Here is a 21,332-nt window from a genome sequence, read left to right on the forward strand (position 1 = left end):
AGGGAGGTGGTAGAGGGAAGGGGACAGAGGGAGGTGGTAGAGGGAACAGGGACAGAGGGAAGGGGACAGGGGACAGAGGGAGGTGGTAGAGGGAAGGGGACAGAGGGAAGGGGACAGGGGACAGAGGGAGGTGGTAGAGGGAAGGGGACAGAGGGAAGGGGACAGGGGACAGAGTGAGGTGGTAGAGGTAAGGGGACAGAGGGAAGGGGACATAGGAGAGGGAGCCAACGAATAGGGAGAAATAGCTCCTGTGACAGAGATACAAAGTGAATGGAAAGGGAGATAGGGAAGAAAGATGGCAATAAGAGAGGGACAAGTCCAGCACAGCACACACACTGGTCCAAGCACAGGGCAGACTAAACAGTGAATGTATTTTTATTTAATCCCTTCAGAAAGCGGTAGACATAATCCATGACATCACCATTCCATATGACATCATCCATGACGTAGTAAGGGTCTATATCCCACTGGCCAGACCGTCCCAAAAGGACACAATGTTATTCCCCGTACGGGTCACTACTGTTGAGCAGAGAGCAGCTGTCTTTGGGGGTAAATAGAGTGTCCTAGATCTGTGAGTCTGAATGTGTCACAAGCTTCCCTGAGTCTCCAAACATCATTGATCCTTCTAGCCTTGTCACAAACTGTACATGTCCAAGCCTTGTCATGTACAGTAGATATCCAAGCCTTGTCATGTACAGTAGATATCCAAGCCTTGTCACAAACTGTACATGTCCAAGCCTTGTCATGTACAGTAGATATCCAAGCCTTGTCACAAACTGTACATGTCCAAGCCTTGTCATGTACAGTAGATATCCAAGCCTTGTCACAAACTGTACATGTCCAAGCCTTGTCATGTACAGTAGATATCCAAGCCTTGTCATGTACAGTAGATATCCAAGCCTTGTCATGTACAGTAGATATCCAAGCCTTGTCATGTACAGTAGATATCCAAGCCTTGTCACAAACTGTACATGTCCAAGCCTTGTCATGTACAGTAGATATCCAAGCCTTGTCATGTACAGTAGATATCCAAGCCTTGTCATGTACAGTAGATATCCAAGCCTTGTCACAAACTGTACATGTCCAAGCCTTGTCATGTACAGTAGATATCCAAGCCTTGTCATGTACAGTAGATATCCAAGCCTTGTCACAAACAGTAGATATCCAAGCCTTGTCACAAACAGTACATGTCCAAGCCTTGTCATGTACAGTAGATATCCAAGCCTTGTCACAAACTATACATGTCCAAGCCTTGTCATGTACAGTAGATATCCAAGCCTTGTCATGTACTGTACATGTCCAAGCCTTGTCACAAACTGTACATGTCCAAGCCTTGTCATGTACAGTAGATATCCAAGCCTTGTCATGTACAGTAGATATCCAAGCCTTGTCATATACAGTAGATATCCAAGCCTTGTCATGTACAGTAGATATCCAAGCCTTGTCACAAACTGTATATGTCCAAGCCTTGTCATGTACAGTAGATATCCAAGCCTTGTCACAAACAGTACATGTCCAAGCCTTGTCATGTACAGTAGATATCCAAGCCTTGTCACAAACTGTACATGTCCAAGCCTTGTCACAAACTGTACATGTCCAAGCCTTGTCATATACAGTAGATATCCAAGCCTTGTATAGGTTTGCATCCCAATCCCAATGCAAGGAAAGGAATGAATTCTGTTTAAATATCTTGATTCCAAAACTTTTTGGTCTTCACATTGAAATTGTCTGACACTGGACTTGCTTGGTGACAGATCCTTTTCCTGTAAATGTCCATTACAGTCCAACGAGGGATTATAACACCTCACAGAAATCTCACTCCGATTGTCGCTCTCGCTATCCAGCAGTGACGCATATCTCTGCTGTCTCTTCCACTATTCCATCTCTCTCCCATACCTAAGTCTCTCCTCCTCGCCACGCCCTTTAGACGACCCTGATGCAACCCCCTCAGCACCTGACTCCTGATGGAGGAAACTCTCCCCCTCCTCCTCTTCCTCCTCCTCCTCCTCCACCTCTTCCCTCTCTTTCCCTCTCCCTTTATTGGCCTCTTCCTCCTTCACTCCATCCTCCTCCTCTTCCTCCTTCTCTCTATCCTCCAACAGTCCCTTGCCCTCCTCACCCCCTGCCTCCCCCTTCCGTCCCTCCCCATCCGATTCCCCTGCCTCCCCCTTCCGTTCCTCCCCGTCCGATTCCCCTGTCTCCCCCATCTCCTCGGACACAGAGTATATATTCCCAACCCCAGTAGCTCCACCCCTTTGGCGTTTCTGGAACAACCCAAAATCAGTGATGTCCCTGGGGAAGTCTTTCCTCTGACCCTGCTTGTCTCTGGAGCTTGCAGAGAAACCACCATCGGCGGGCAGGGGGGCCAGGCCGTTAGCCAGCCTCAGCCCGTTGAAGGCAAGTGCGTCTGGGAGCCGAGGAGAGGAGGCTGTGGCGCCGCCCTGCTGGATGATGGAGGCGGTTACGGTGAACAGTGTCTTCTTGTTGTTCTTCAGCTGGCCAATGGAGGTGGGGGGGGTGGTGGGGACCTTAAGGGACCGGTCGGCATAGGCTAGGCAGGACTGCCCTCCACCAACCCCAGACCCACCCGAACCCCCCCCAACAACACCCCCCGGACCTCCCAGACCAGGTTTACCTGTCTTCATCATCCCCATCACCTCGTAACGGAAACTAGAGATGTCCTGCTTCAGCTCCTAGAACAAAGGGACAGGGAGAAAAGAGAGGTATTATATCAGAGAAAGCCAGGAAAAACAACAGCGAAATGAACAGAATGGTTATTTGACTGTAAAGTGACTTGAGCCTAAGCTCAAGGTGTTCTGATTCAGTTCCCATACAAGCAGAGAGAAGAGACAGTCTCCAGGTCAAACCCAGTCCTCACCTTAAAGTTCTCCTCAGTCAACCCCTCCTCTGTTTTAGCATCTCTGATCATGGCTGCTACATATCGCTTCACCAGGTTCCTCAACACCTCCTGGAACACACAACAACAACAACAACAACAACAACAACAACAACATTAACATGGAGGCGGCAGGTAGTCTAGTGGTTAGAGCGTTGGACTAGCAACCGAACGGTTGCTGGATCAAATCCCAGAGCTGACTAGGTACAAATATGTCGTTCTTCCCCTGAACAAGGTAGTTAAACCCACTGTTTCTAGGCCATCATTGAAAATAAAAATGTGCATTTAACTGACTTGCCTAGCAAAAATGATTTAAAATAATTATAGACAGGAAATCTCATTTGTATGAAACTGTAACGTGGATGGAGAAGTATAATGGAAGCTTTACAAACATTCATACTCTTTTGTAAAAAATCTAATCAAATTATATTTGCCATACAACAGGTATGCTTACTTACTACCCCTTAACCAATAATGCAGTTTTAAGAAAAATAAGAGTTAAGAACTAAATGAACTAAAGAACACAGGGGGACCGAGTCAGTGTGCGGGCGTATGGGTAAGTCTGGGTAATATGTACATGTAGGTAGGGGTACAGTGACTATTGGGGTACAGGTTAGTCTGGGTAATATGTACATGTAGGTAGGGGTACAGTGACTATGGGGGTACAGGTTAGTCTGGGTAATATGTACATGTATGTAGGGGTAAAGTGACTATGGGGGTACAGGGCAGTCTGGGTAATATGTAGATGTAGGTAGGCGTACAGTGACTATGGGGGTACAGGTTAGTCTGGGTAATATGTACATGTAGGTAGGGGTACAGTGACTATGGGGGTACAGGTTAGTCTGGGTAATATGTACATGTAGGTAGGGGTACAGTGACTATGGGGGTACAGGTTAGTCTGGGTAATATGTACATGTAGGTAGGGGTACAGTGACTATTGGGGTACAGGTTAGTCTGGGTAATATGTACATATAGGTAGGGCTACAGTGACTATAGGGGTACAGGTTAGTCTGGGTAATATGTAGATGTAGGTAGGAGTACAGTGACTATGGGGGTACAGGTTAGTCTGGGTAATATGTAGATGTAGGTAGGCGTACAGTGACTATTGGGGTACAGGTTAGTCTGGGTAATATGTACATATAGGTAGGGCTACAGTGACTATGGGGGTACAGGTTAGTCTGGGTAATATGTACATGTAGGTAGGGGTACAGTGACTATGGGGGTACAGGTTAGTCTGGGTAATATGTACATGTAGGTAGGGGTAAAGTGACTATGGGGGTACAGGTTAGTCTGGGTAATATGTACATGTAGGTAGGGTTACAGGGTAGTCTGGGTAATATGTACATGTATGTAGGGGTAAAGTGACTATGGGGGTACAGGTTAGTCTGGGTAATATGTACATGTAGGTAGGGGTACAGGTTAGTCTGGGTAATATGTACATGTAGGTAGGGGTAAAGTGACTATGGGGGTACAGGTTAGTCTGGGTAATATGTACATGTAGGTAGGGGTAAAGTGACTATGGGGGTACAGGTTAGTCTGGGTAATATGTACATGTAGGTAGGGGTACAGTGACTATGGGGGTACAGGTTAGTCTGGGTAATATGTACATGTAGGTAGGGGTAAAGTGACTATGGGGGTACAGGTTAGTCTGGGTAATATGTACATGTAGGTAGGGGTACAGGTTAGTCTGGGTAATATGTACATGTAGGTAAGGGTAAAGTGACTATGGGGGTACAGGTTAGTCTGGGTAATATGTACATGTAGGTAGGGGTAAAGTGACTATGGGGGTACAGGTTAGTCTGGGTAATATGTACATGTAGGTAAGGGTAAAGTGACTATGGGGGTACAGGTTAGTCTGGGTAATATGTACATGTAGGTAGGGGTAAAGTGACTATGGGGGTACAGCGTAGTCTGGGTAATATGTACATGTAGGTAGGGGTAAAGTGACTATAGGGGTACAGGTTAGTCTGGGTAATATGTACATGTAGGTAGGGGTACAGTGACTATGGGGGTACAGGTTAGTCTGGGTAATATGTACATGTAGGTAGGGGTAAAGTGACTAAGGGGGTACAGGTTAGTCTGGGTAATATGTAGATGTAGGTAGGGCTACAGTGACTATGGGGGTACAGGTTAGTCTGGGTAATATGTAGATGTAGGTAGGGGTACAGTGACTATGGGGGTACAGGTTAGTCTGGGTAATATGTAGATGTAGGTAGGGGTACAGTGACTATGGGGATACAGGTTAGTCTGGGTAATATGTAGATGTAGGTAGGGGTACAGTGACTATGGGGGTACAGGTTAGTCTGGGTAATATGTAGATGTAGGTAGGGGTACAGTGACTATGGGGGTACAGGTTAGTCTGGGTAATATGTAGGTAGGGGTACAGTGACTATGGGGTACAGGTTAGTCTGGGTAATATGTACATTAAGGTAGGGGTACAGTGACTCTGCATAGATAAGAAACAGCAAGTAGCAGCAGCGTAAAAACAGTTTGTGGTGGGGGTCAATGTAAATAGTCTGAAAAGCCATTTCATTAGTTGTTCAGCCGTCTTATGGCATGGGGATAGAAGCTGTTAAGAAGCCTTTTCGACCTCGATTCGGCACAGAAAACCCAGCCAACTGTATATTATCCGTGTCGTCGTTCAGCCACGACTGAAATTACAGTTTTTAATGTCCCGTTGGTAGGGGATAGTCTTGAACGGAGCTCATCCAGTTTATTCTCCAATGATTGCACGTTGGCCAATAGGACAGATGGTAGAGGTGGGTTACCCACTCGCCGACTAATTCTCACAAGGCACCCCGACCTGGGTCCCCTGTATCGGCGTCTTCTCTTCATGTGAATGACGGGGATTTGGGCCTGGTCCGGTATCAGCAGTCTATCCTTCGCGTCAGACTCATTAAAGAAAATATCTTTGTCGAGTTCGAGGTGAGTAATCGCTGTTCTGATATCCAGATACTCTTTTCTGTCAAAAGAGACGGTGGCAGAAACATTATGTACAAAATAAGCTACAAACAATGAGAAAAAATGAACAAAATAGCACAATTGGTTAGTAGCCTTCCCATCAGGCGCCATTTTATAATAACATCAACAGATAGACAACAATGTCTATAGACAACACTGTTCAAAGACAACACTGTTCACATACAACACTGTCCATAGACAACTGATTGACAACACTGTCCATAGACAACCGATAGACAACACTGTCCATAGACAACTGATTGACAACACTGTCCATAGACAACTGATTGACAACACTGTCCATAGACAACTGATTGACAACACTGTCCATAGACAACTGATTGACAACACTGTCCATAGACAACCGATTGACAACACTGTCCATAGACAACCGATAGACAACACTGTCCATAGACAACCGATAGACAACACTGTCCATAGACAACCGATAGACAACACTGTCCATAGACAACCGATAGACAACACTGTCCATAGACAACCGATAGACAACACTGTCCATAGACAACCGATAGACAACACTGTCCATAGACAACCGATAGACAACACTGTCCATAGACAACCGATAGACAACACTGTCCATAGACAACCGATAGACAACACTGTCCATAGACAACTGATAGACAACACTGTCCATAGACAACTGATAGACAACACTGTCCATAGACAACCGATAGACAACACTGTTCACAGTGTGGAGTGCAATAGAGATTGCGTCATCTGTGGATCTGTTTGGGGCGGTATGTGAATAGGAGTGGGTCCAGGGTGTCTAGAATGATGGTGTTGATGTGAGCCATTACCAGCCTCTCAAAACATTTCATGGCTACAGATGTGAGTGCTACAGGGCGATTTAGACAAGGTTACCTTGGCGTTCTTGAGTAGAGGGACTATGGTGGTCTGCTTGAAACATGTAGGTATTACAGACTGCCAGCTGGTCAGGCTCTGATTCCAGATCCTGGTAATCCTTCTGGCCCGTGAATGTTACCTGTTTAACCCTTGACCTACAATGTCCGTGCTCCCGTGGAAATCTAATTAGCATAATGAAAATATCCCTATCAAAATCCCTATGTTTAAGCTAGAGATACGTCTTTTTTTTGCATGGGCTGCATCTCAAACGATCGATCAGCCGATATCGTTTATTTTGAATAAAAAATAAAACTATCGGTTGTCCCATCTAGTGAATCTGTAATTGAATGCATTTCCATTGGCTAATAGCAGTAATGCCAACAATTCAATGGTATTGGATGGATTCGGAACATATTCCAGTCTGTGAAACAGTCCTGTAGCTTAGCATCCTCCCTGCCTGTCTCCCTGCCTCCCTCCCTGTCTCCCTGCCTCCCTCCCTGTCTCACTGCCTCCCCATATTCCAGTCTGTGAAACAGTCCTGTAGCTTAGCATCCTCCCTGCCTGTCTCCCTGCCTGTCTCCCTGCCTCCCTGCCTGTCTCCCTGCCTGTCTCCCTGCCTCCCCGCCTGTCTCCCTACCTCTCGCCTGTCTCCCTGCCTCCCTGCCTGTCTCCCTGCCCCCCCATATTCCAGTCTGTGAAACAGCCCTGTAGCTTAGCATCCTCCCTGCCTGTCTCCCTGCCTCCCTCCCTGTCTCCCTCCCTCCCTGCCTCCCTGCCTGCCTCCCTCCCTGTCTCCCTGCCTCCCCGCCTGTCTCCCTCCCTCCCTGTCTCCCTGCCTCCCCGCCTGTCTCCCTGCCTCCCTCCCTGTCTCCCTGCCTCCCTCCCTGTCTCCCTCCCTCCCTGCCTCCCTGCCTGCCTCCCTCCCTGTCTCCCTGCCTCCCCGCCTGTCTCCCTGCCTCCCCGCCTGTCTCCCTGCCTCCCCATCTCTCTCCCTGCCTCCCCGCCTGTCTCCCTGCCTCCCTGCCTGTCTCCCTGCCTCCCCATCTCTCTCCCTGCCTCCCCGCCTGTCTCCCTGCCTCCCTGCCTGTCTCCCTGCCTCCCCATCTCTCTCCCTGCCTCCCCGCCTGTCTCCCTGCCTCCCTGCCTGTCTCCCTGCCTCCCCATCTCTCTCCCTGCCTCCCCGCCTGTCTCCCTGCCTCCCTGCCTGTCTCCCTGCCTCCCCATCTCTCTCCCTGCCTCCCCGCCTGTCTCCCTGCCTCCCCATCTCTCTCCCTGCCTCCCCATCTCTCTCCCTGCCTCCCCGCCTGTCTCCCTGCCTCCCTGCCTGTCTCCCTGCCTCCCCATCTCTCTCCCTGCCTCCCCGCCTGTCTCCCTGCCTCCCTGCCTGTCTCCCTGCCTCCCCATCTCTCTCCCTGCCTCCCCGCCTGTCTCCCTGCCTCCCCATCTCTCTCCCTGCCTCCCCGCCTGTCTCCCTGCCTCCCTGCCTGCCTCCCTCCCTGTCTCCCTGCCTCCCTGCCTGCCTCCCTCCCTGTCTCCCTGCCTCCCCGCCTGTCTCCCTGCCTCCCCGCCTGTCTCCCTGCCTCCCTCCCTGTCTCCCTGCCTCCCTGCCTCCCCGCATGTCTCCCTGCCTCCCTCCCTGTCTCCCTGCCTCCCCGCATGTCTCCCTGCCTCCCCGCCTGTCTCCCTGCCTCCCCGCCTGTCTCCCTGCCTCCCTCCCTGTCTCCCTGCCTCCCTCCCTGTCTCCCTGCCTCCCCACCTGTCTCCCTGCCTCCCTCCCTGTCTCCCTGCCTCCCCGCCTATCTCCCTGCCTCCCCATATTCCAGTCTGTGAAACAGTCCTGTAGCTTAGCAACCTCTTCATCAGACCACTTCCTGGTACTTCCTTGTAAGCAGGAAACAGGAACATAGTGTTATGGTCAGATTTGCCAAATGGAGGGTGAGCGAGAGTATTGTATGAGTCTCTGTGTGTGGAGTAAAGGTGATACATAGTTTTTTTTTGCCTCTAGTTGTACAGGTTGTATGCTGGCAACAATGAGTTTAAACATCATTCCGTTTCCTTGCATTAAAATCACTGACCAATAGGAGCGTCACATCTGGATGTGCATTTTCTTTGTTTGCTTATAGCCCGATACATTTCGTTGAGTGCGAACTTAGTGCCAGCATCTTTTTTTGGGGGGGTCATAAATAGACACCTACAAAAAAATATAGATGAAAACTCTCTTGGTAAATAGTGTGGCCTTCAGCTTATCGTTAGGCATTCTAACTCAGTCGAGCAAAAACCTTTGAGACTTTCCTTATTAACATTAGAAATCGCACAACAGCTGCTTTTAACAAATAGAGACCCCCCCCCCCCCCCCCCCTAACTTCACCCAACGCTACCGTACGGTCTTGACGATGCAGAGAAAAATCAGTTACATGTATATTGTCCATGTCCTTGTTCAGCCACAACTCTGGGAAGCTGAGGATATTACAGTTCTTAAACGTCCCGTTGATATGATATTCTCCGGCGGAGCTCATCCAGTTTATTCTCCAGTGACTGCACAGAGGGTAGGGACGGTTCATTCGCACTCTGACGTTATTTTTCATTAGCGAGCGGAGCTCATCCAGTTTATTCTCCAGTGACTGCACAGAGGGTAGGGACGGTTCATTCGCACTCTGACGTTATTTTTCATTAGCGAGCGGAGCTCATCCAATTTATTCTCCAGCGACTGGTCTGCCCCTTTTGCAGCATCACTTCCTTTTCCATGTCCCGGGTTTTAGGGCCTCGTCCAGAATAAGCAGAACATCCGAGGTTAATGATTGCCGTTCTGATGTCCAGAAAGCAGTTTTTTTGTTCGCAGGAAATGATGACGGAGACATTATGTAAAGAAGAAAGTAATGATCAGCGTAAAAAAACAAAACAGAAATTGGCAGATTTGGTCGGGAGCCTGTAAAAACGCCCGCTATGAAAGGATAGAGAGCTGCGTGTGTGTGTCTGTAGCTCCATCTTACACACTGACAACCAGCTATTCAGTCAGACATAGGTGCTGTTCACACACTCATACAAACACACACACACACACACTCATACAAGCACACACACACACAGACACACACACTCACGCACGCACAACTACGCACACGCGCACACACACAGACATAGCTAACGTATCACCATTCAGTCAGTCGTACGTGTTGCTACACACAGAGTTCACTTGATCATTGAGCCAGCTCAGCGGTAGGTCTATTGACAGGCTGAGAATGCTTCCTTGTGTGTGTGTGTGTGTGTGAACAACTATGTCCCTTTCATGAGGGATAGCAGGACGTCATATCAGCACAAAGAGCCAAGAGGAACAACGTATGAAAGCAAAGGGATGTGTGTGTGTATGAGTGTGTGTGTGTGTGTGTGTGTTTGTGTGTGTGTGTGTGTGTGTTTGAGTTTGTGTGTGTGTTTGAATGTGTATGTGTGTGTGTGTGTGTGTGTGTGTGTGTGTGTGTGTGTGTGTGTGTGTGTGTGTGTGTGTGTGTGTGTGTGTGTGTGTGTGTGTGCTTGTATGAGTGTGTGTGTGTGTGTTTGTATGAGTGTGTGTCTGAGTGTGCATGTGTGTGTGTGTAAGAGACATCACCTGGTACTGGCGGTTTCTCCTCAGGTTCTCTGCTGCTCTCGTCTATAAAGAGGAGAGAGAGGGAGGGAGAGAGAGAGATAGAGAGAGAGAGAGAGAGAGAGATAGACAGAGAGAGAGATAAACAGAGAGATAAACAGAGATAGATAAACAGAGAGAGAGAGAGATAAACAGAGAGAGAGAGATAAACAGAGAGTGGGATAGAGATATACAGAGAGAGGGAGAGAGAGAGAGAGAGATAAACAGAGAGAGAGAGAGAGAGAGAGAGAGAGAGAGAGAGAGAGAGAGAGAGAGAGAGATAAACAGAGAGAAAGAGAGAGAGAGAGAGAGAGAGACGTAGATAGATATGATTCATTATCTGGCTCTCAGCATGTAGAGAAGAAATGTTGTGAAGAGTAACATAATGGTCACCAGCTGTGTGTTTGTATAAGTGTCTGAATTATGACATCAAGTCAATGAGGACCGAACAGTGTCGTGCTGTTCGCACTGTCATTACATTCGATCGTGTGTGTCTATGCATGTGTGTGTCCCTCCCTCCCTCATGTATGTACGGTATGGATGGATGGATGGATGGATGGGTCACCACCAAGACAATTATAGTTTTGTGTTTTTATATTTGTTTGTATTTCTATTAGTTTTAAGAAGAAAAAAATATATAATAAAATGTTTATAAATAAATAACGTTTTCAGATTTTATTTTTATTTATTTATTTTATGTATTTATCCATAATACCATTTTTATTGCTTTTCAATATGATTTATTTTCAGAGTTAGGGATACAATGAAGACTACCTCTGTGAGGCAGTAATGCATAAGGTGATGGGTTGAAGCGCGAGGCTAAAACTTCTCCCCTGTTTTGGTTCCGTAGCTACCACGATGTAGTACATGCTCTGCGTGACTGTGTGAGAGAGAGCATAGAATTGCGGATCCTTTTTGTGAAGTCTATCGTTGGTCACCACCTTTCAAAGTGCGTTGCATTCTGGGGATTAAAATTGTCAGATGTGTGCCTACATGTCGACTGCATAAACAAAAATCATGTGATCAAAGGTAATGAAGTTTTTAAGGTCACTATTCACCAACTTCATACTGCAGCCATCACTTGAATTGTGGGAGGCTCTACTGTCAACCAATCACTAGGATGACCAAAGACATGGCTGAAACAGGAACCAACTTGATGTGATTTTTGTTAACAGTGGATACAGCGCATTCAGGAAAGTGTTCAGACCCATTGACTTTTTACATATTTTGTTATGTTACAGACTTATTCTAAAATGGTTTAAATACTTATTGTTTTGCTCATCAATCTACACACAATACCCCATAATGACATCACAATACCCCATAATGACATCACAATACCCCATAATGACATCACAATACCCTATAATGACATCACAATACCCCATAATGACATCACAATACCACATAATGACATCACAATACCCTATAATGACATCACAGTACCCCATAATGACAAGCCAAAAACAGGTTTTGAGAAATTTTTGGAAAATAAACTGAAATATCACATTTACATAAGTATTCAGACCCTATACTCAATACTTTGTTGAAGTGCATTTGGCAGCGATTTCAGCCTTGAGTCTTCTTGGGTATGACGCTACAAACTTGACACACCTGTATTTTGGGGAGTTTCTCCCATTCTTCTCTGCAGATCTTCTCAAGCTCTGTCAGGTTGGATGGGGAGCGTTGCTGCACAGCTTTTTTCAGGTCTCTCCAGAGATGTTCAATCGGGTTCAAGTCCGGGCTCTGGCTGGGTCACTCAAGGATATTCAGAGACTCGTCCCGAAGCCACTCCTACATTGTCTTGGCTGTGTGCTTAGTGTCATTTTCCTGTTGAAAGGTGAACCTTCTCCCCAGTCTGAGGTCCTGAGCACTCTGGAGCAGGTTCTCTAGTATCCCAGTCCCTGCTGCTGAAAAACATCCCCACAGCATGATGTGGCCACCACCATGCTTCACCGTAGGGATGGTGCCATTTCCTCCAGACGTGACGCTTTGCATTCTTGTAAAAAATGAAAATCTTGGTTTCATTAAACCAGAGAATATTGTTTCTCATGGTCTGAGAGTCTCCCTGACCAAGGCCTTTCTCCCCCAATTGCTCAGTTTGGCCGAGTGAGCAGCTTTAGGAAGAGTCTTTGTGGTTCCAAACTTCTTCCATTTAAGAATGATGGTGGCCTCCATCATTCTTGGAGACCTTCAATGCTTATAAATGTTTTGGTACCTTTCCCCAGATCGGTGCCTCGACACAATCCTGTCTCTGAGCTCTACAAAAAATTCCTTCAACCTAATGGCTTGGTTTATCCTCTGACATGCAAGGTCAACTGTTGGACCTTATATAGACAGGTGTGTGCCTTTCCAAATCATGTCCAATCAATTGAATTTACCACAGGTGGACTCCAATCAATTTCGAGTTTCATAGCAAAGGGTCTGAGTACTTACGTACATAAAGTATATTTACGAAAGACTATTAAGAGTAACTATTAGTTCATCATATGAGATCTGTAGCTCCGCCCACCGGTGATGTGGAGCAGAGCATGCTAGGCGATCTCTAACTGAGGAGAAGAAAAATAACTAGAGAAAGTATACAAGCCGTGATAAGATCCAATCATCTCCTGTGATTACTTTTAGTTAGCATTCTTTCTTTTTTAGCCAAGGCCAGTGTGCGTCCTTCACTAATGTGCGTTCATATTTCTTACAATTCATGTGTTGTGGACGCACTCTTTGAGTATGCTAATTAGCGTACGCGAGCTAGCAACTATAAGCTTGTACTATGAGAGGCTTTAGTATGCTAATTAGCAGTTTTACCATGAGCTAGCAACTGTAAGCTTGTACTAGGAGAGGCTTTAGTATGCTAATTAGCGGTTTTACCGCGAGCTAGCAACTGTAAGCTTGCTAACCCTGTTGTTTCTGTCATCTCATAATTTTTTGGACACAAAGATAATAGTTTCAGTTATAGTTATAGTTTTTCAAACAGTTTTATTCATGATTTTATTTCAGTTTATTAAATAAGTATTTCGTTTTCTCACAATTTTTTTTTGTTCATGATTAGTTTGGGTTTCAGTTTAATATAATAACTTTGTTCACTACTCTCCCTAGGGTGTCTGTCTCCTGTTAAGGAAACTATGCAGTATTTTGTACAAGCATTTCGCTACACTCAACATTAACATCTGCTACTCATGTGTACGTGACCAATACAATTTGATTTGATTTGAGGTACAGTAACTGGCAAAATAAAGGAAACACCAACATAAAGAGTCATTTAATAAAGCCTCCGGAACAGCTTCATTGCACCGTGGAATAGATTCTACAAGTGTCTGGAACTCTATTGGAGAGATGTGACACCATTCTAAGACAAGAAATTCGATCACTTGGTGTGATGGTGGTGGAAAACGCTGTCTCAGATACGGCTCCAGAATCTCCAATAAGTACGCAATTGGGTTGAGATCTGGTGAGTGAGACGGCAATGGCATATGGTTTACATTCCATTTCAAACTCATCAAACCATTCAGTGACAACTCGTGCCCTGTGGGATGGGGGAATTGTCATCCTGTGGTGCCATAGCCATGGTAGTTAGCAGGTCAGGTAACCTCGTGGTTAAGCGCGTTGGGCCAGTAACTGACAAGTCGCTAGTTTGAATCCCACTAAAGGTCACGGCATGAGCTCAAAAATGTAAAGGAAGAACCACTGTAGCTCACTATCTGAAATATTTATTTCATACAGTCATTATTGCTCTCCCTTATCAAGGGTGTGTGTGTGTACGTGTATGTGTGCTTGAGTATGTGTGTGTATGTGTCACCTATTCACCCCCAGGGTGCCTGCCTCCTGACTGTGTGGGTATATCTGTTATCACTCACCCCAGGGTGCCTGCCTCCTGACTGTGTGGGTATATCTGGTATCACTCACCCCCAGGGTGCCTGCCTCCTGGCTGTGTGGGTATATCTGTTATCACTCACCCCCAGGGTGCCTGCCTCCTGACTGTGTGGGTATATCTGGTATCACTCACCCCCAGGGTGCCTGCCTCCTGACTGTGTGGGTATATCTGTTATCACTCACCCCCAGGGTGCCTGCCTCCTGACTGTGTGGGTATATCTGGTATCACTCACCCCCAGGGTGCCTGCCTCCTGGCTGTGTGGGTATATCTGTTATCACTCACCCCCAGGATGCCTGCCTCCTGACTGTGTGGGTATATCTGTTATCACTCACCCCCAGGGTGCCTGCCTCCTGACTGTGTGGGTATATCTGTTATCACTCACCCCCAGGGTGCCTGCCTCCTGACTGTGTGGGCATATCTGGTATCACTCACCCCCAGGGTGCCTGCCTCCTGACTGTGTGAGTATATCTGTTATCACTCACCCCCAGGGTGCCTGCCTCCTGACTGTGTGAGTATATCTGGCATCACTCACCCCCAGGGTGCCGAAGGTGTCCGTCGGTTTGGAGTGGGGCATCTTACAGACATGTCTCTTGGTCCAACACACCAGGTACCACACTGACTTGGGGCTGGGTACGATATTGAAGGGAGACGGTAGAGTACCCCCCTCCTCAAAGTAACTCATCCACAGCTTGGTCCTTGCAAACTTCCACTCAATGTCTGCGTGGTCCTGCATAGGTTGAAATGAAGAGGAAATTCTTGGATGGTGATAAATATACTTGTATTATTGTTAAAAGTACAACCAACATGTCTTTTGGTCTTAAGTCTAGCCTTCATCTGGGTTTTCACTCAGGAGAGAGAACACTGTAAAAAATATATGTGTTAATTCAACTTTAAAAAGTTTGTAACAATGCTGCTTTTCAAATGTTAAGGCAGAAGGTCAACACACTGTTTTGAGTTGACTTTGGAAAATGAGCTGAAACAACTAAAATGACAAATGATGTTTTACAACGAATATTGAACACACAGAATAAACTACAGACTGCATGAGCAAGAGAGAAGGCTGAACACATATTGGAGGGTGATAAGTCAGAGAGGTGTGTGGAGAGAGGAGGTTGAACACACATTGGAGGGTGATAAGTCAGAGAGGTGTGTGGAGAGAGGAGGTTGAACACACATTGGAGGGTGATAAGTCAGAGAGGTGTGTGGAGAGAGGAGGTTGAACACATATTGGAGGGTGATAAGTCAGAGAGGTGTGTGGAGAGAGGAGGTTGAACACACATTGGAGGGTGATAAGTCAGAGAGGTGTGTGGAGAGAGGAGGTTGAACACACATTGGAGGGTGATAAGTCAGAGAGGTGTGTGGAGAGAGAAGGCTGAACACACATTGGAGGGTGATAAGTCAGAGAGGTGTGTGGAGAGAGGAGGTTGAACACACATTGGAGGGTGATAAGTCAGAGAGGTGTGTGGAGAGAGGAGGTTGAACACACATTGGAGGGTGATAAGTCAGAGAGGTGTGTGGAGAGAGAAGGCTGAACACACATTGGAGGGTGATAAGTCAGAGAGGTGTGTGGAGAGAGGAGGTTGAACACACATTGGAGGGTGATAAGTCAGAGAGGTGTGTGGAGAGAGAAGGCTGAACACACATTGGAGGGTGATAAGTCAGAGAGGTGTGTGGAGAGAGGAGGTTGAACACACATTGGAGGGTGATAAGTCAGAGAGGTGTGTGGAGAGAGGAGGTTGAACACACATTGGAGGGTGATAAGTCAGAGAGGTGTGTGGAGAGAGGAGGTTGAACACACATTGGAGGGTGATAAGTCAGAGAGGTGTGTGGAGAGAGGAGGTTGAACACACATTGGAGGGTGATAAGTCAGAGAGGTGTGTGGAGAGAGGAGGTTGAACACACATTGGAGGGTGATAAGTCAGAGAGGTGTGTGGATAGAGGAAGTTGAACACACATTGGAGGGTGATAAGTCAGAGAGGTGTGTGGATAGAGGAAGTTGAACACACATTGGAGGGTGATAAGTCAGAGAGGTGTGTGGAGAGAGGAGGTTGAACACACATTGGAGGGTGATAAGTCAGAGAGGTGTGTGGAGAGAGGAGGTTGAACACACATTGGAGGGTGATAAGTCAGAGAGGTGTGTGGATAGAGGAGGTTGAACAACGGATGAAGAAAATGTTTAAATGAAGAAGACTCCCTGAGACTGAGACAAGAGAGACAGGGGATTCGAAAAAGAATAGCACCTACTTGTCACCTTTATTCAAATAGATAACTCAGAGCATGTAATCAGAGCATGTTGTCAGAGCATGTAATCAGAGCATGTAATCAGAGCATGCAATCAGAGCATGTAATCAGAGCATGCAATCAGAGCATGTAATCAGAGCATGTAATCAGAGCATGTAGTCAGAGCATGTAGTCAGAGCATGTAATCAGAGCATGTAATCAGAGCATGTAGTCAGAGCATGTAATCAGAGCATGTAGTCAGAGCATGTAATCAGAGCATGTAATCAGAGCATGTAATCTGAGCATGTTGTCAGAGCATGTAATCAGAGCATGTAGTCAGAGCATGTAATCAGAGCATGTAATCGGAGCATGTAGTCAGAGCATGTAGTCAGAGAATGCACTCACAGCTATGTGATGGTAGGAGTTGTTTATTATCGTATACTAGTAGTATAGCAGTAGTATCGTAGTATTAGTGGTATTCGTAGTATTAGTGGTATCAGTATTAGTATTGTGGTAGTATAGTATGGCTGGGGGCAGTATTGAGTAGCTTGAATAAGGTGCCCAGAGTAAACAGCCTGCTACTCAGGCCCAGAAGCTAAGATGTGTATATTATTAGTACATTTGGATAGAAAACTCTCTGAAGTTTCTAAAACTGTTTAAATGACGTCTGTGAGTATAACAGAACTCATATGGCAGGCAGAAACCTGAGGAAAATCCAACCAGGAAGAGGGAAATCTGAGGTTTGTAGTTTTTCAAGTCATTGCCTATCGAATATAAAGTATCAATGGGATCATAATGCACTTCTTAATGCTTCCACTAGATGTCAACAGTCTTTAGAACCTTGTTTGATGCTTCTACTGTGAAGGAGGGGGGAATGAGAGCTGATTGAGTCAGGGGTCTGGCAGAGTGCCACGAGCTGATCACGCGTGCTCACGTGAGAGTTAGCTCTGTTCCATTGCATTTCTACAGACAAAGGAATTCGGACGACGCTGGGCCAATTGTGCGCTGCCCTATGGGACTCCCAATCACGGACGGTTGTAATACAGCCTGGAATCGAACCAGGGTCTGTAGTGACGCAGTATAGTAGCAGTATCGTGGTAGTATAGTGGTAGTATAGTGGTAGTATAGGGGCGGTATAGCATAGTAGCATAGTGGCAGTACAGTGGTAGTATAGTGGTAGTATAGTGGTAGTATAGTGGTAGTATAGTGGTGGTATAGCAGTAGCACGGTTGTAGAATAATGGTAGCATAGTTGTAGCATAGTAGTGGTATAGCAGTAGTATAGTTGTAGTATGGTTGTAGTATAGTGGTGGTATAGCTGTAGTATAGCGGTGGTATATCAGTAGTATAGTTGCAGTATAGTTGTAGTATAGTTGTAGTATAGTAGAGTATAGTAGAGTATAGTAGTTGTATAGTAGTATATCTGTAGTATAGTAGTAGTATAGCTGTAGTATAGCTGTAGTATAGCTGTAGTATAGTAGTAGTATAGAAGTAGTAGTACTCACAGCGATGTGTTGGTAGGAATTGTTCATCATGGCGATCAGCATGTTCAGTAGAACCACCAGGGAGATGATATTATAGGTTCCAAACATGGTGGCCCCTACAAACTCTGTAAACTGATGGTCCGCATCTACGTTAGTCACATACAGACTGATCAGGCCGAAGATAGACCAGAACAGAGATTGGAGCGTCTCAAACAACCTACAGGAAGGAGGGAGGGAGGGGAGGGGAGGGAGGGAGGAGAGAGATTATAAATTATATTTTGACAATTCTACCACACACACACACACACACACACACACGTACACACACACACATACACATACACACACACACACACACACACACACACACAAGTGCACACACACAAGTGCACACACACACACATACACACACACACACACACACACACACAAGTGCACACACACAAGTGCACACACACACACACACACACACACACACACACACACATCATCCAACTCACGTGGAGAAAGCGTTGTTCTGCTCGACACAGCGGATGCCTTTACACTTGCCGTTCTCGTCTGCGGCCTTTGTCTCATAGTAGAAGTAGAGCTGGTTCAGACCGTTGGCGAACGCCAGCAACACCTAGGACCACATACAGGAGGGGAACAGGTAACAGCCTTAACCGACGTCATTTGGTGCCCAGGGAGCTGTTGCCCTCTGCTCAGGGAGCTGTTGCCCTCTGCTCAGGGAGCTGTTGCCCTCCGCTCAGGGAGCTGTTGCCCTCCGCTCAGGGAGCTGTTGCCCTCTGCTCAGGGAGCTGTTGCCCTCTGCTCAGGGAACTGTTGCCCTCCGCTCAGGGAGCTGTTGCCCTCTGTTCAGGGAGCTGTTGCCCTCTGCGCAGGGAGCTGTTGCCCTCTGCTCAGGGAGCTGTTGCCCTCTGCTCAGGGAGCTGTTGCCCTCCGCTCAGGGAGCTGTTGCCCTCCGCTCAGGGAGCTGTTGCCCTCCGCTCAGGGAGCTGTTGCCCTCCGCTCAGGGAGCTGTTGCCCTCCGCTCAGGGAGTTGTTGCCCTCTGCTCAGGGAGCTGTTGCCCTCTGCTCAGGGAACTGTTGCCCTCCGCTCAGGGAGCTGTTGCCCTCCGCTCAGGGAGCTGTTGCCCTCCGCTCAGGGAGTTGTTGCCCTCCGCTCAGGGAGCTGTTGCCCTCTGCTCAGGGAGCTGTTGCCCTCTGCTCAGGGAGCTGTTGCCCTCTGCTCAGGGAGCTGTTGCCCTCTGCTCAAGGAGCTGTTGCCCTCCGCTCAGGGAGCTGTTGCCCTCCGCTCAGGGAGCTGTTGCCCTCTGCTCAGGGAGCTGTTGCCCTCTGCTCAGGGAACTGTTGCCCTCTGCTCAGGGAACTGTTGCCCTCTGCTCAGGGAACTGTTGCCCTCCGCTCAGGGAGCTGTTGCCCTCTGCTCAGGGAACTGTTGCCCTCCGCTCAGGGAGCTGTTGCCCTCCGCTCAGGGAGCTGTTGCCCTCTGCCCAGGGAGCTGTTGCCCTCCGCTCAGGGAGCTGTTGCCCTCCGCTCAGGGAGCTGTTGCCCTCTGCTCAGGGAGCTGTTGCCCTCTGCTCAGGGAACTGTTGCCCTCTGCTCAGGGAACTGTTGCCCTCTGCTCAGGGAACTGTTGCCCTCCGCTCAGGGAGCTGTTGCCCTCTGCTCAGGGAGCTGTTGCCCTCAAGGGCAGAACTGCAGATTTTTCCACTTTGCCGGCTTGATCCGGCAAACTTTTCGGTTACTTGCCCTTGAACCGCAAGACTACCTGCCGCCCCGGTTTCAGGATCCCTTCATGCAACGGACAAATACTAAACTAAGTACAAAACTCAACATGAAACAATTTCAAAGATTTTACTTTGAGTTACAGTTCGTATGAGGATAATGAGTCAATTGAAATAACTTAAATTATGCCCTAATCTATGGATCAATCTAGAAAACGAATGAATCTAGAAAACGCTTCTGGTTTGAACTTTATTATTGTCTGTGTTGTGTGTGTCTGCATGTGTTGTGTGGTGTTGGAGTGTGTGTGTGTGTGTGTGTGTGTGTGTGTTTATGGTGTTGGAGTGTGTGTCTGCATGTGTTGTGTGGTGTTGGAGTGTGTGTGTGTGTGTGTGTGTGTGTGTGTGGTGTTGAAGTGTGTGTGTGTGTGTGTGTGTGTGTGTGTGTGTGTGTGGTGTTGAAGTGTGTGTGTGTGTGTGTGTGTGTGTGTGTGTGTGTGTGTGTGTGTGTGTGTGTGTGTGTGTGTGTGTGTGTGTGTGTGGTGTTGAAGTGTGTGTGTGTGTGTGTGGTTTTGGAGTGTGTTTGTGGTGTTGGAGTGTGTGTGTGTGTGTGTGTGTGTGTGTGTGTGTGTGTGTGTGTGTGTGTGTGTGTGTGTGTGTGTGTGTGTGTGTGTGTGTGGTGTTGGAGTGTGTGTGTGGTGTGTGTGTGTGTGTGTGTGTGTGTGTGTGTGTGTGTGTGTGTGTGTGTGTGTGTGTGTGTGTGTGTGTGTGTGTGTGGTGTTGGAGTGTGTGTGTGTGTGTGTGTGTGTGTGGTGTTGAAGTGTGTGTGTGTGTGTGTGTGTGTGTGTGTGTGTGTGTGTGTGGTGTTGAAGTGTGTGTGTGTGTGTGTGTGTGTGTGTGTGTGTGTGTGTGTGTGTGTGTGTGTGTGGTGTTGAAGTGTGTGTGTGTGTGTGTGGTTTTGGAGTGTGTTTGTGGTGTTGGAGTGTGTGTGTGTGTGTGTGTGTGTGTGTGTGTGTGTGTGTGTGTGTGTGTGTGTGTGTGTGTGTGTGTGTGTGTGTGTGTGTGTGTGTGTGTGTGTGTGTGTGTGTGTGTGTGTGTGTGGTGTTGGAGTGTGTGTGTGGTGTGTGTGTGTGTGTGTGTGTGTGTGTGTGTGTGTGTGAGTGTGTGTGTGTGTGTGTGTGTGTGTGTGTGTGTGTGTGTGTGTGTGGTGTTGGAGTGTGTGTGTGTGTGTGGTGTTGGTGTGTGTTTCACTCACCAGACAGTAGATGAAGAGGAACTTGAGGATGTCCAGCAGCATGCGTCCCAAGGAGATCTGTAAAGGTCCCAGGTGGGAGTTAGCTGTGAACAGGGAGATGAGACGAAGGGAACTGAAGATGTTGGCAATGGCAAACACAGCCTCAGCTACCAGGGTGGGATGCCACATCTCCCACTGGTTCCTGGGCTTACAGCCACTGTACTGGAGAGAGAGAGAGACAGAGCGAGAGAGAGAGACAGAGAGAGAGAGAGAGAGAGAGAGAGAGAGAGAGAGTGAGAGAGAGAGAGAGACAGAGACAGAGACAGAGACAGAGAGACAGAGCGAGAGAGGGGGGAGGAAGGTAGAGAGAGAGAGAGAGAGAGAGAGAGAGAGAGAGAGAGAGAGAGGGGGGGAGGAAGGGAGAGAGAGAGAGAGAGAGAGAGAGAGAGGGGGGAGGAAAGGA

General features: G+C 47.5%; 1 protein-coding gene across 1 annotated transcript in view; it reads right to left on the bottom strand.

Annotated features, from left to right (window-relative positions):
• Positions 1-21,332, bottom strand: part of trpc4a (transient receptor potential cation channel, subfamily C, member 4a) — a 134,186-nt gene that overhangs the window by 794 nt on the left and 112,060 nt on the right. Inside the window, exons 10-16 of the mRNA XM_036967725.1 lie at positions 20,891-21,091; positions 18,412-18,533; positions 17,933-18,128; positions 14,741-14,935; positions 10,326-10,367; positions 2,879-2,968; positions 2,101-2,693 (exon numbers count right to left, since the gene is read on the bottom strand). Of these exons, the coding sequence (XP_036823620.1) occupies positions 2,101-2,693; positions 2,879-2,968; positions 10,326-10,367; positions 14,741-14,935; positions 17,933-18,128; positions 18,412-18,533; positions 20,891-21,091 (1,439 nt within the window). The remainder of the gene's footprint in view (positions 1-2,100; positions 2,694-2,878; positions 2,969-10,325; positions 10,368-14,740; positions 14,936-17,932; positions 18,129-18,411; positions 18,534-20,890; positions 21,092-21,332) is intronic.

The sequence above is a fragment of the Oncorhynchus mykiss genome, chromosome Y (genome assembly GCF_013265735.2).
Source record: "Oncorhynchus mykiss isolate Arlee chromosome Y, USDA_OmykA_1.1, whole genome shotgun sequence".
NCBI classification, from domain to species: domain Eukaryota; kingdom Metazoa; phylum Chordata; class Actinopteri; order Salmoniformes; family Salmonidae; genus Oncorhynchus; species Oncorhynchus mykiss.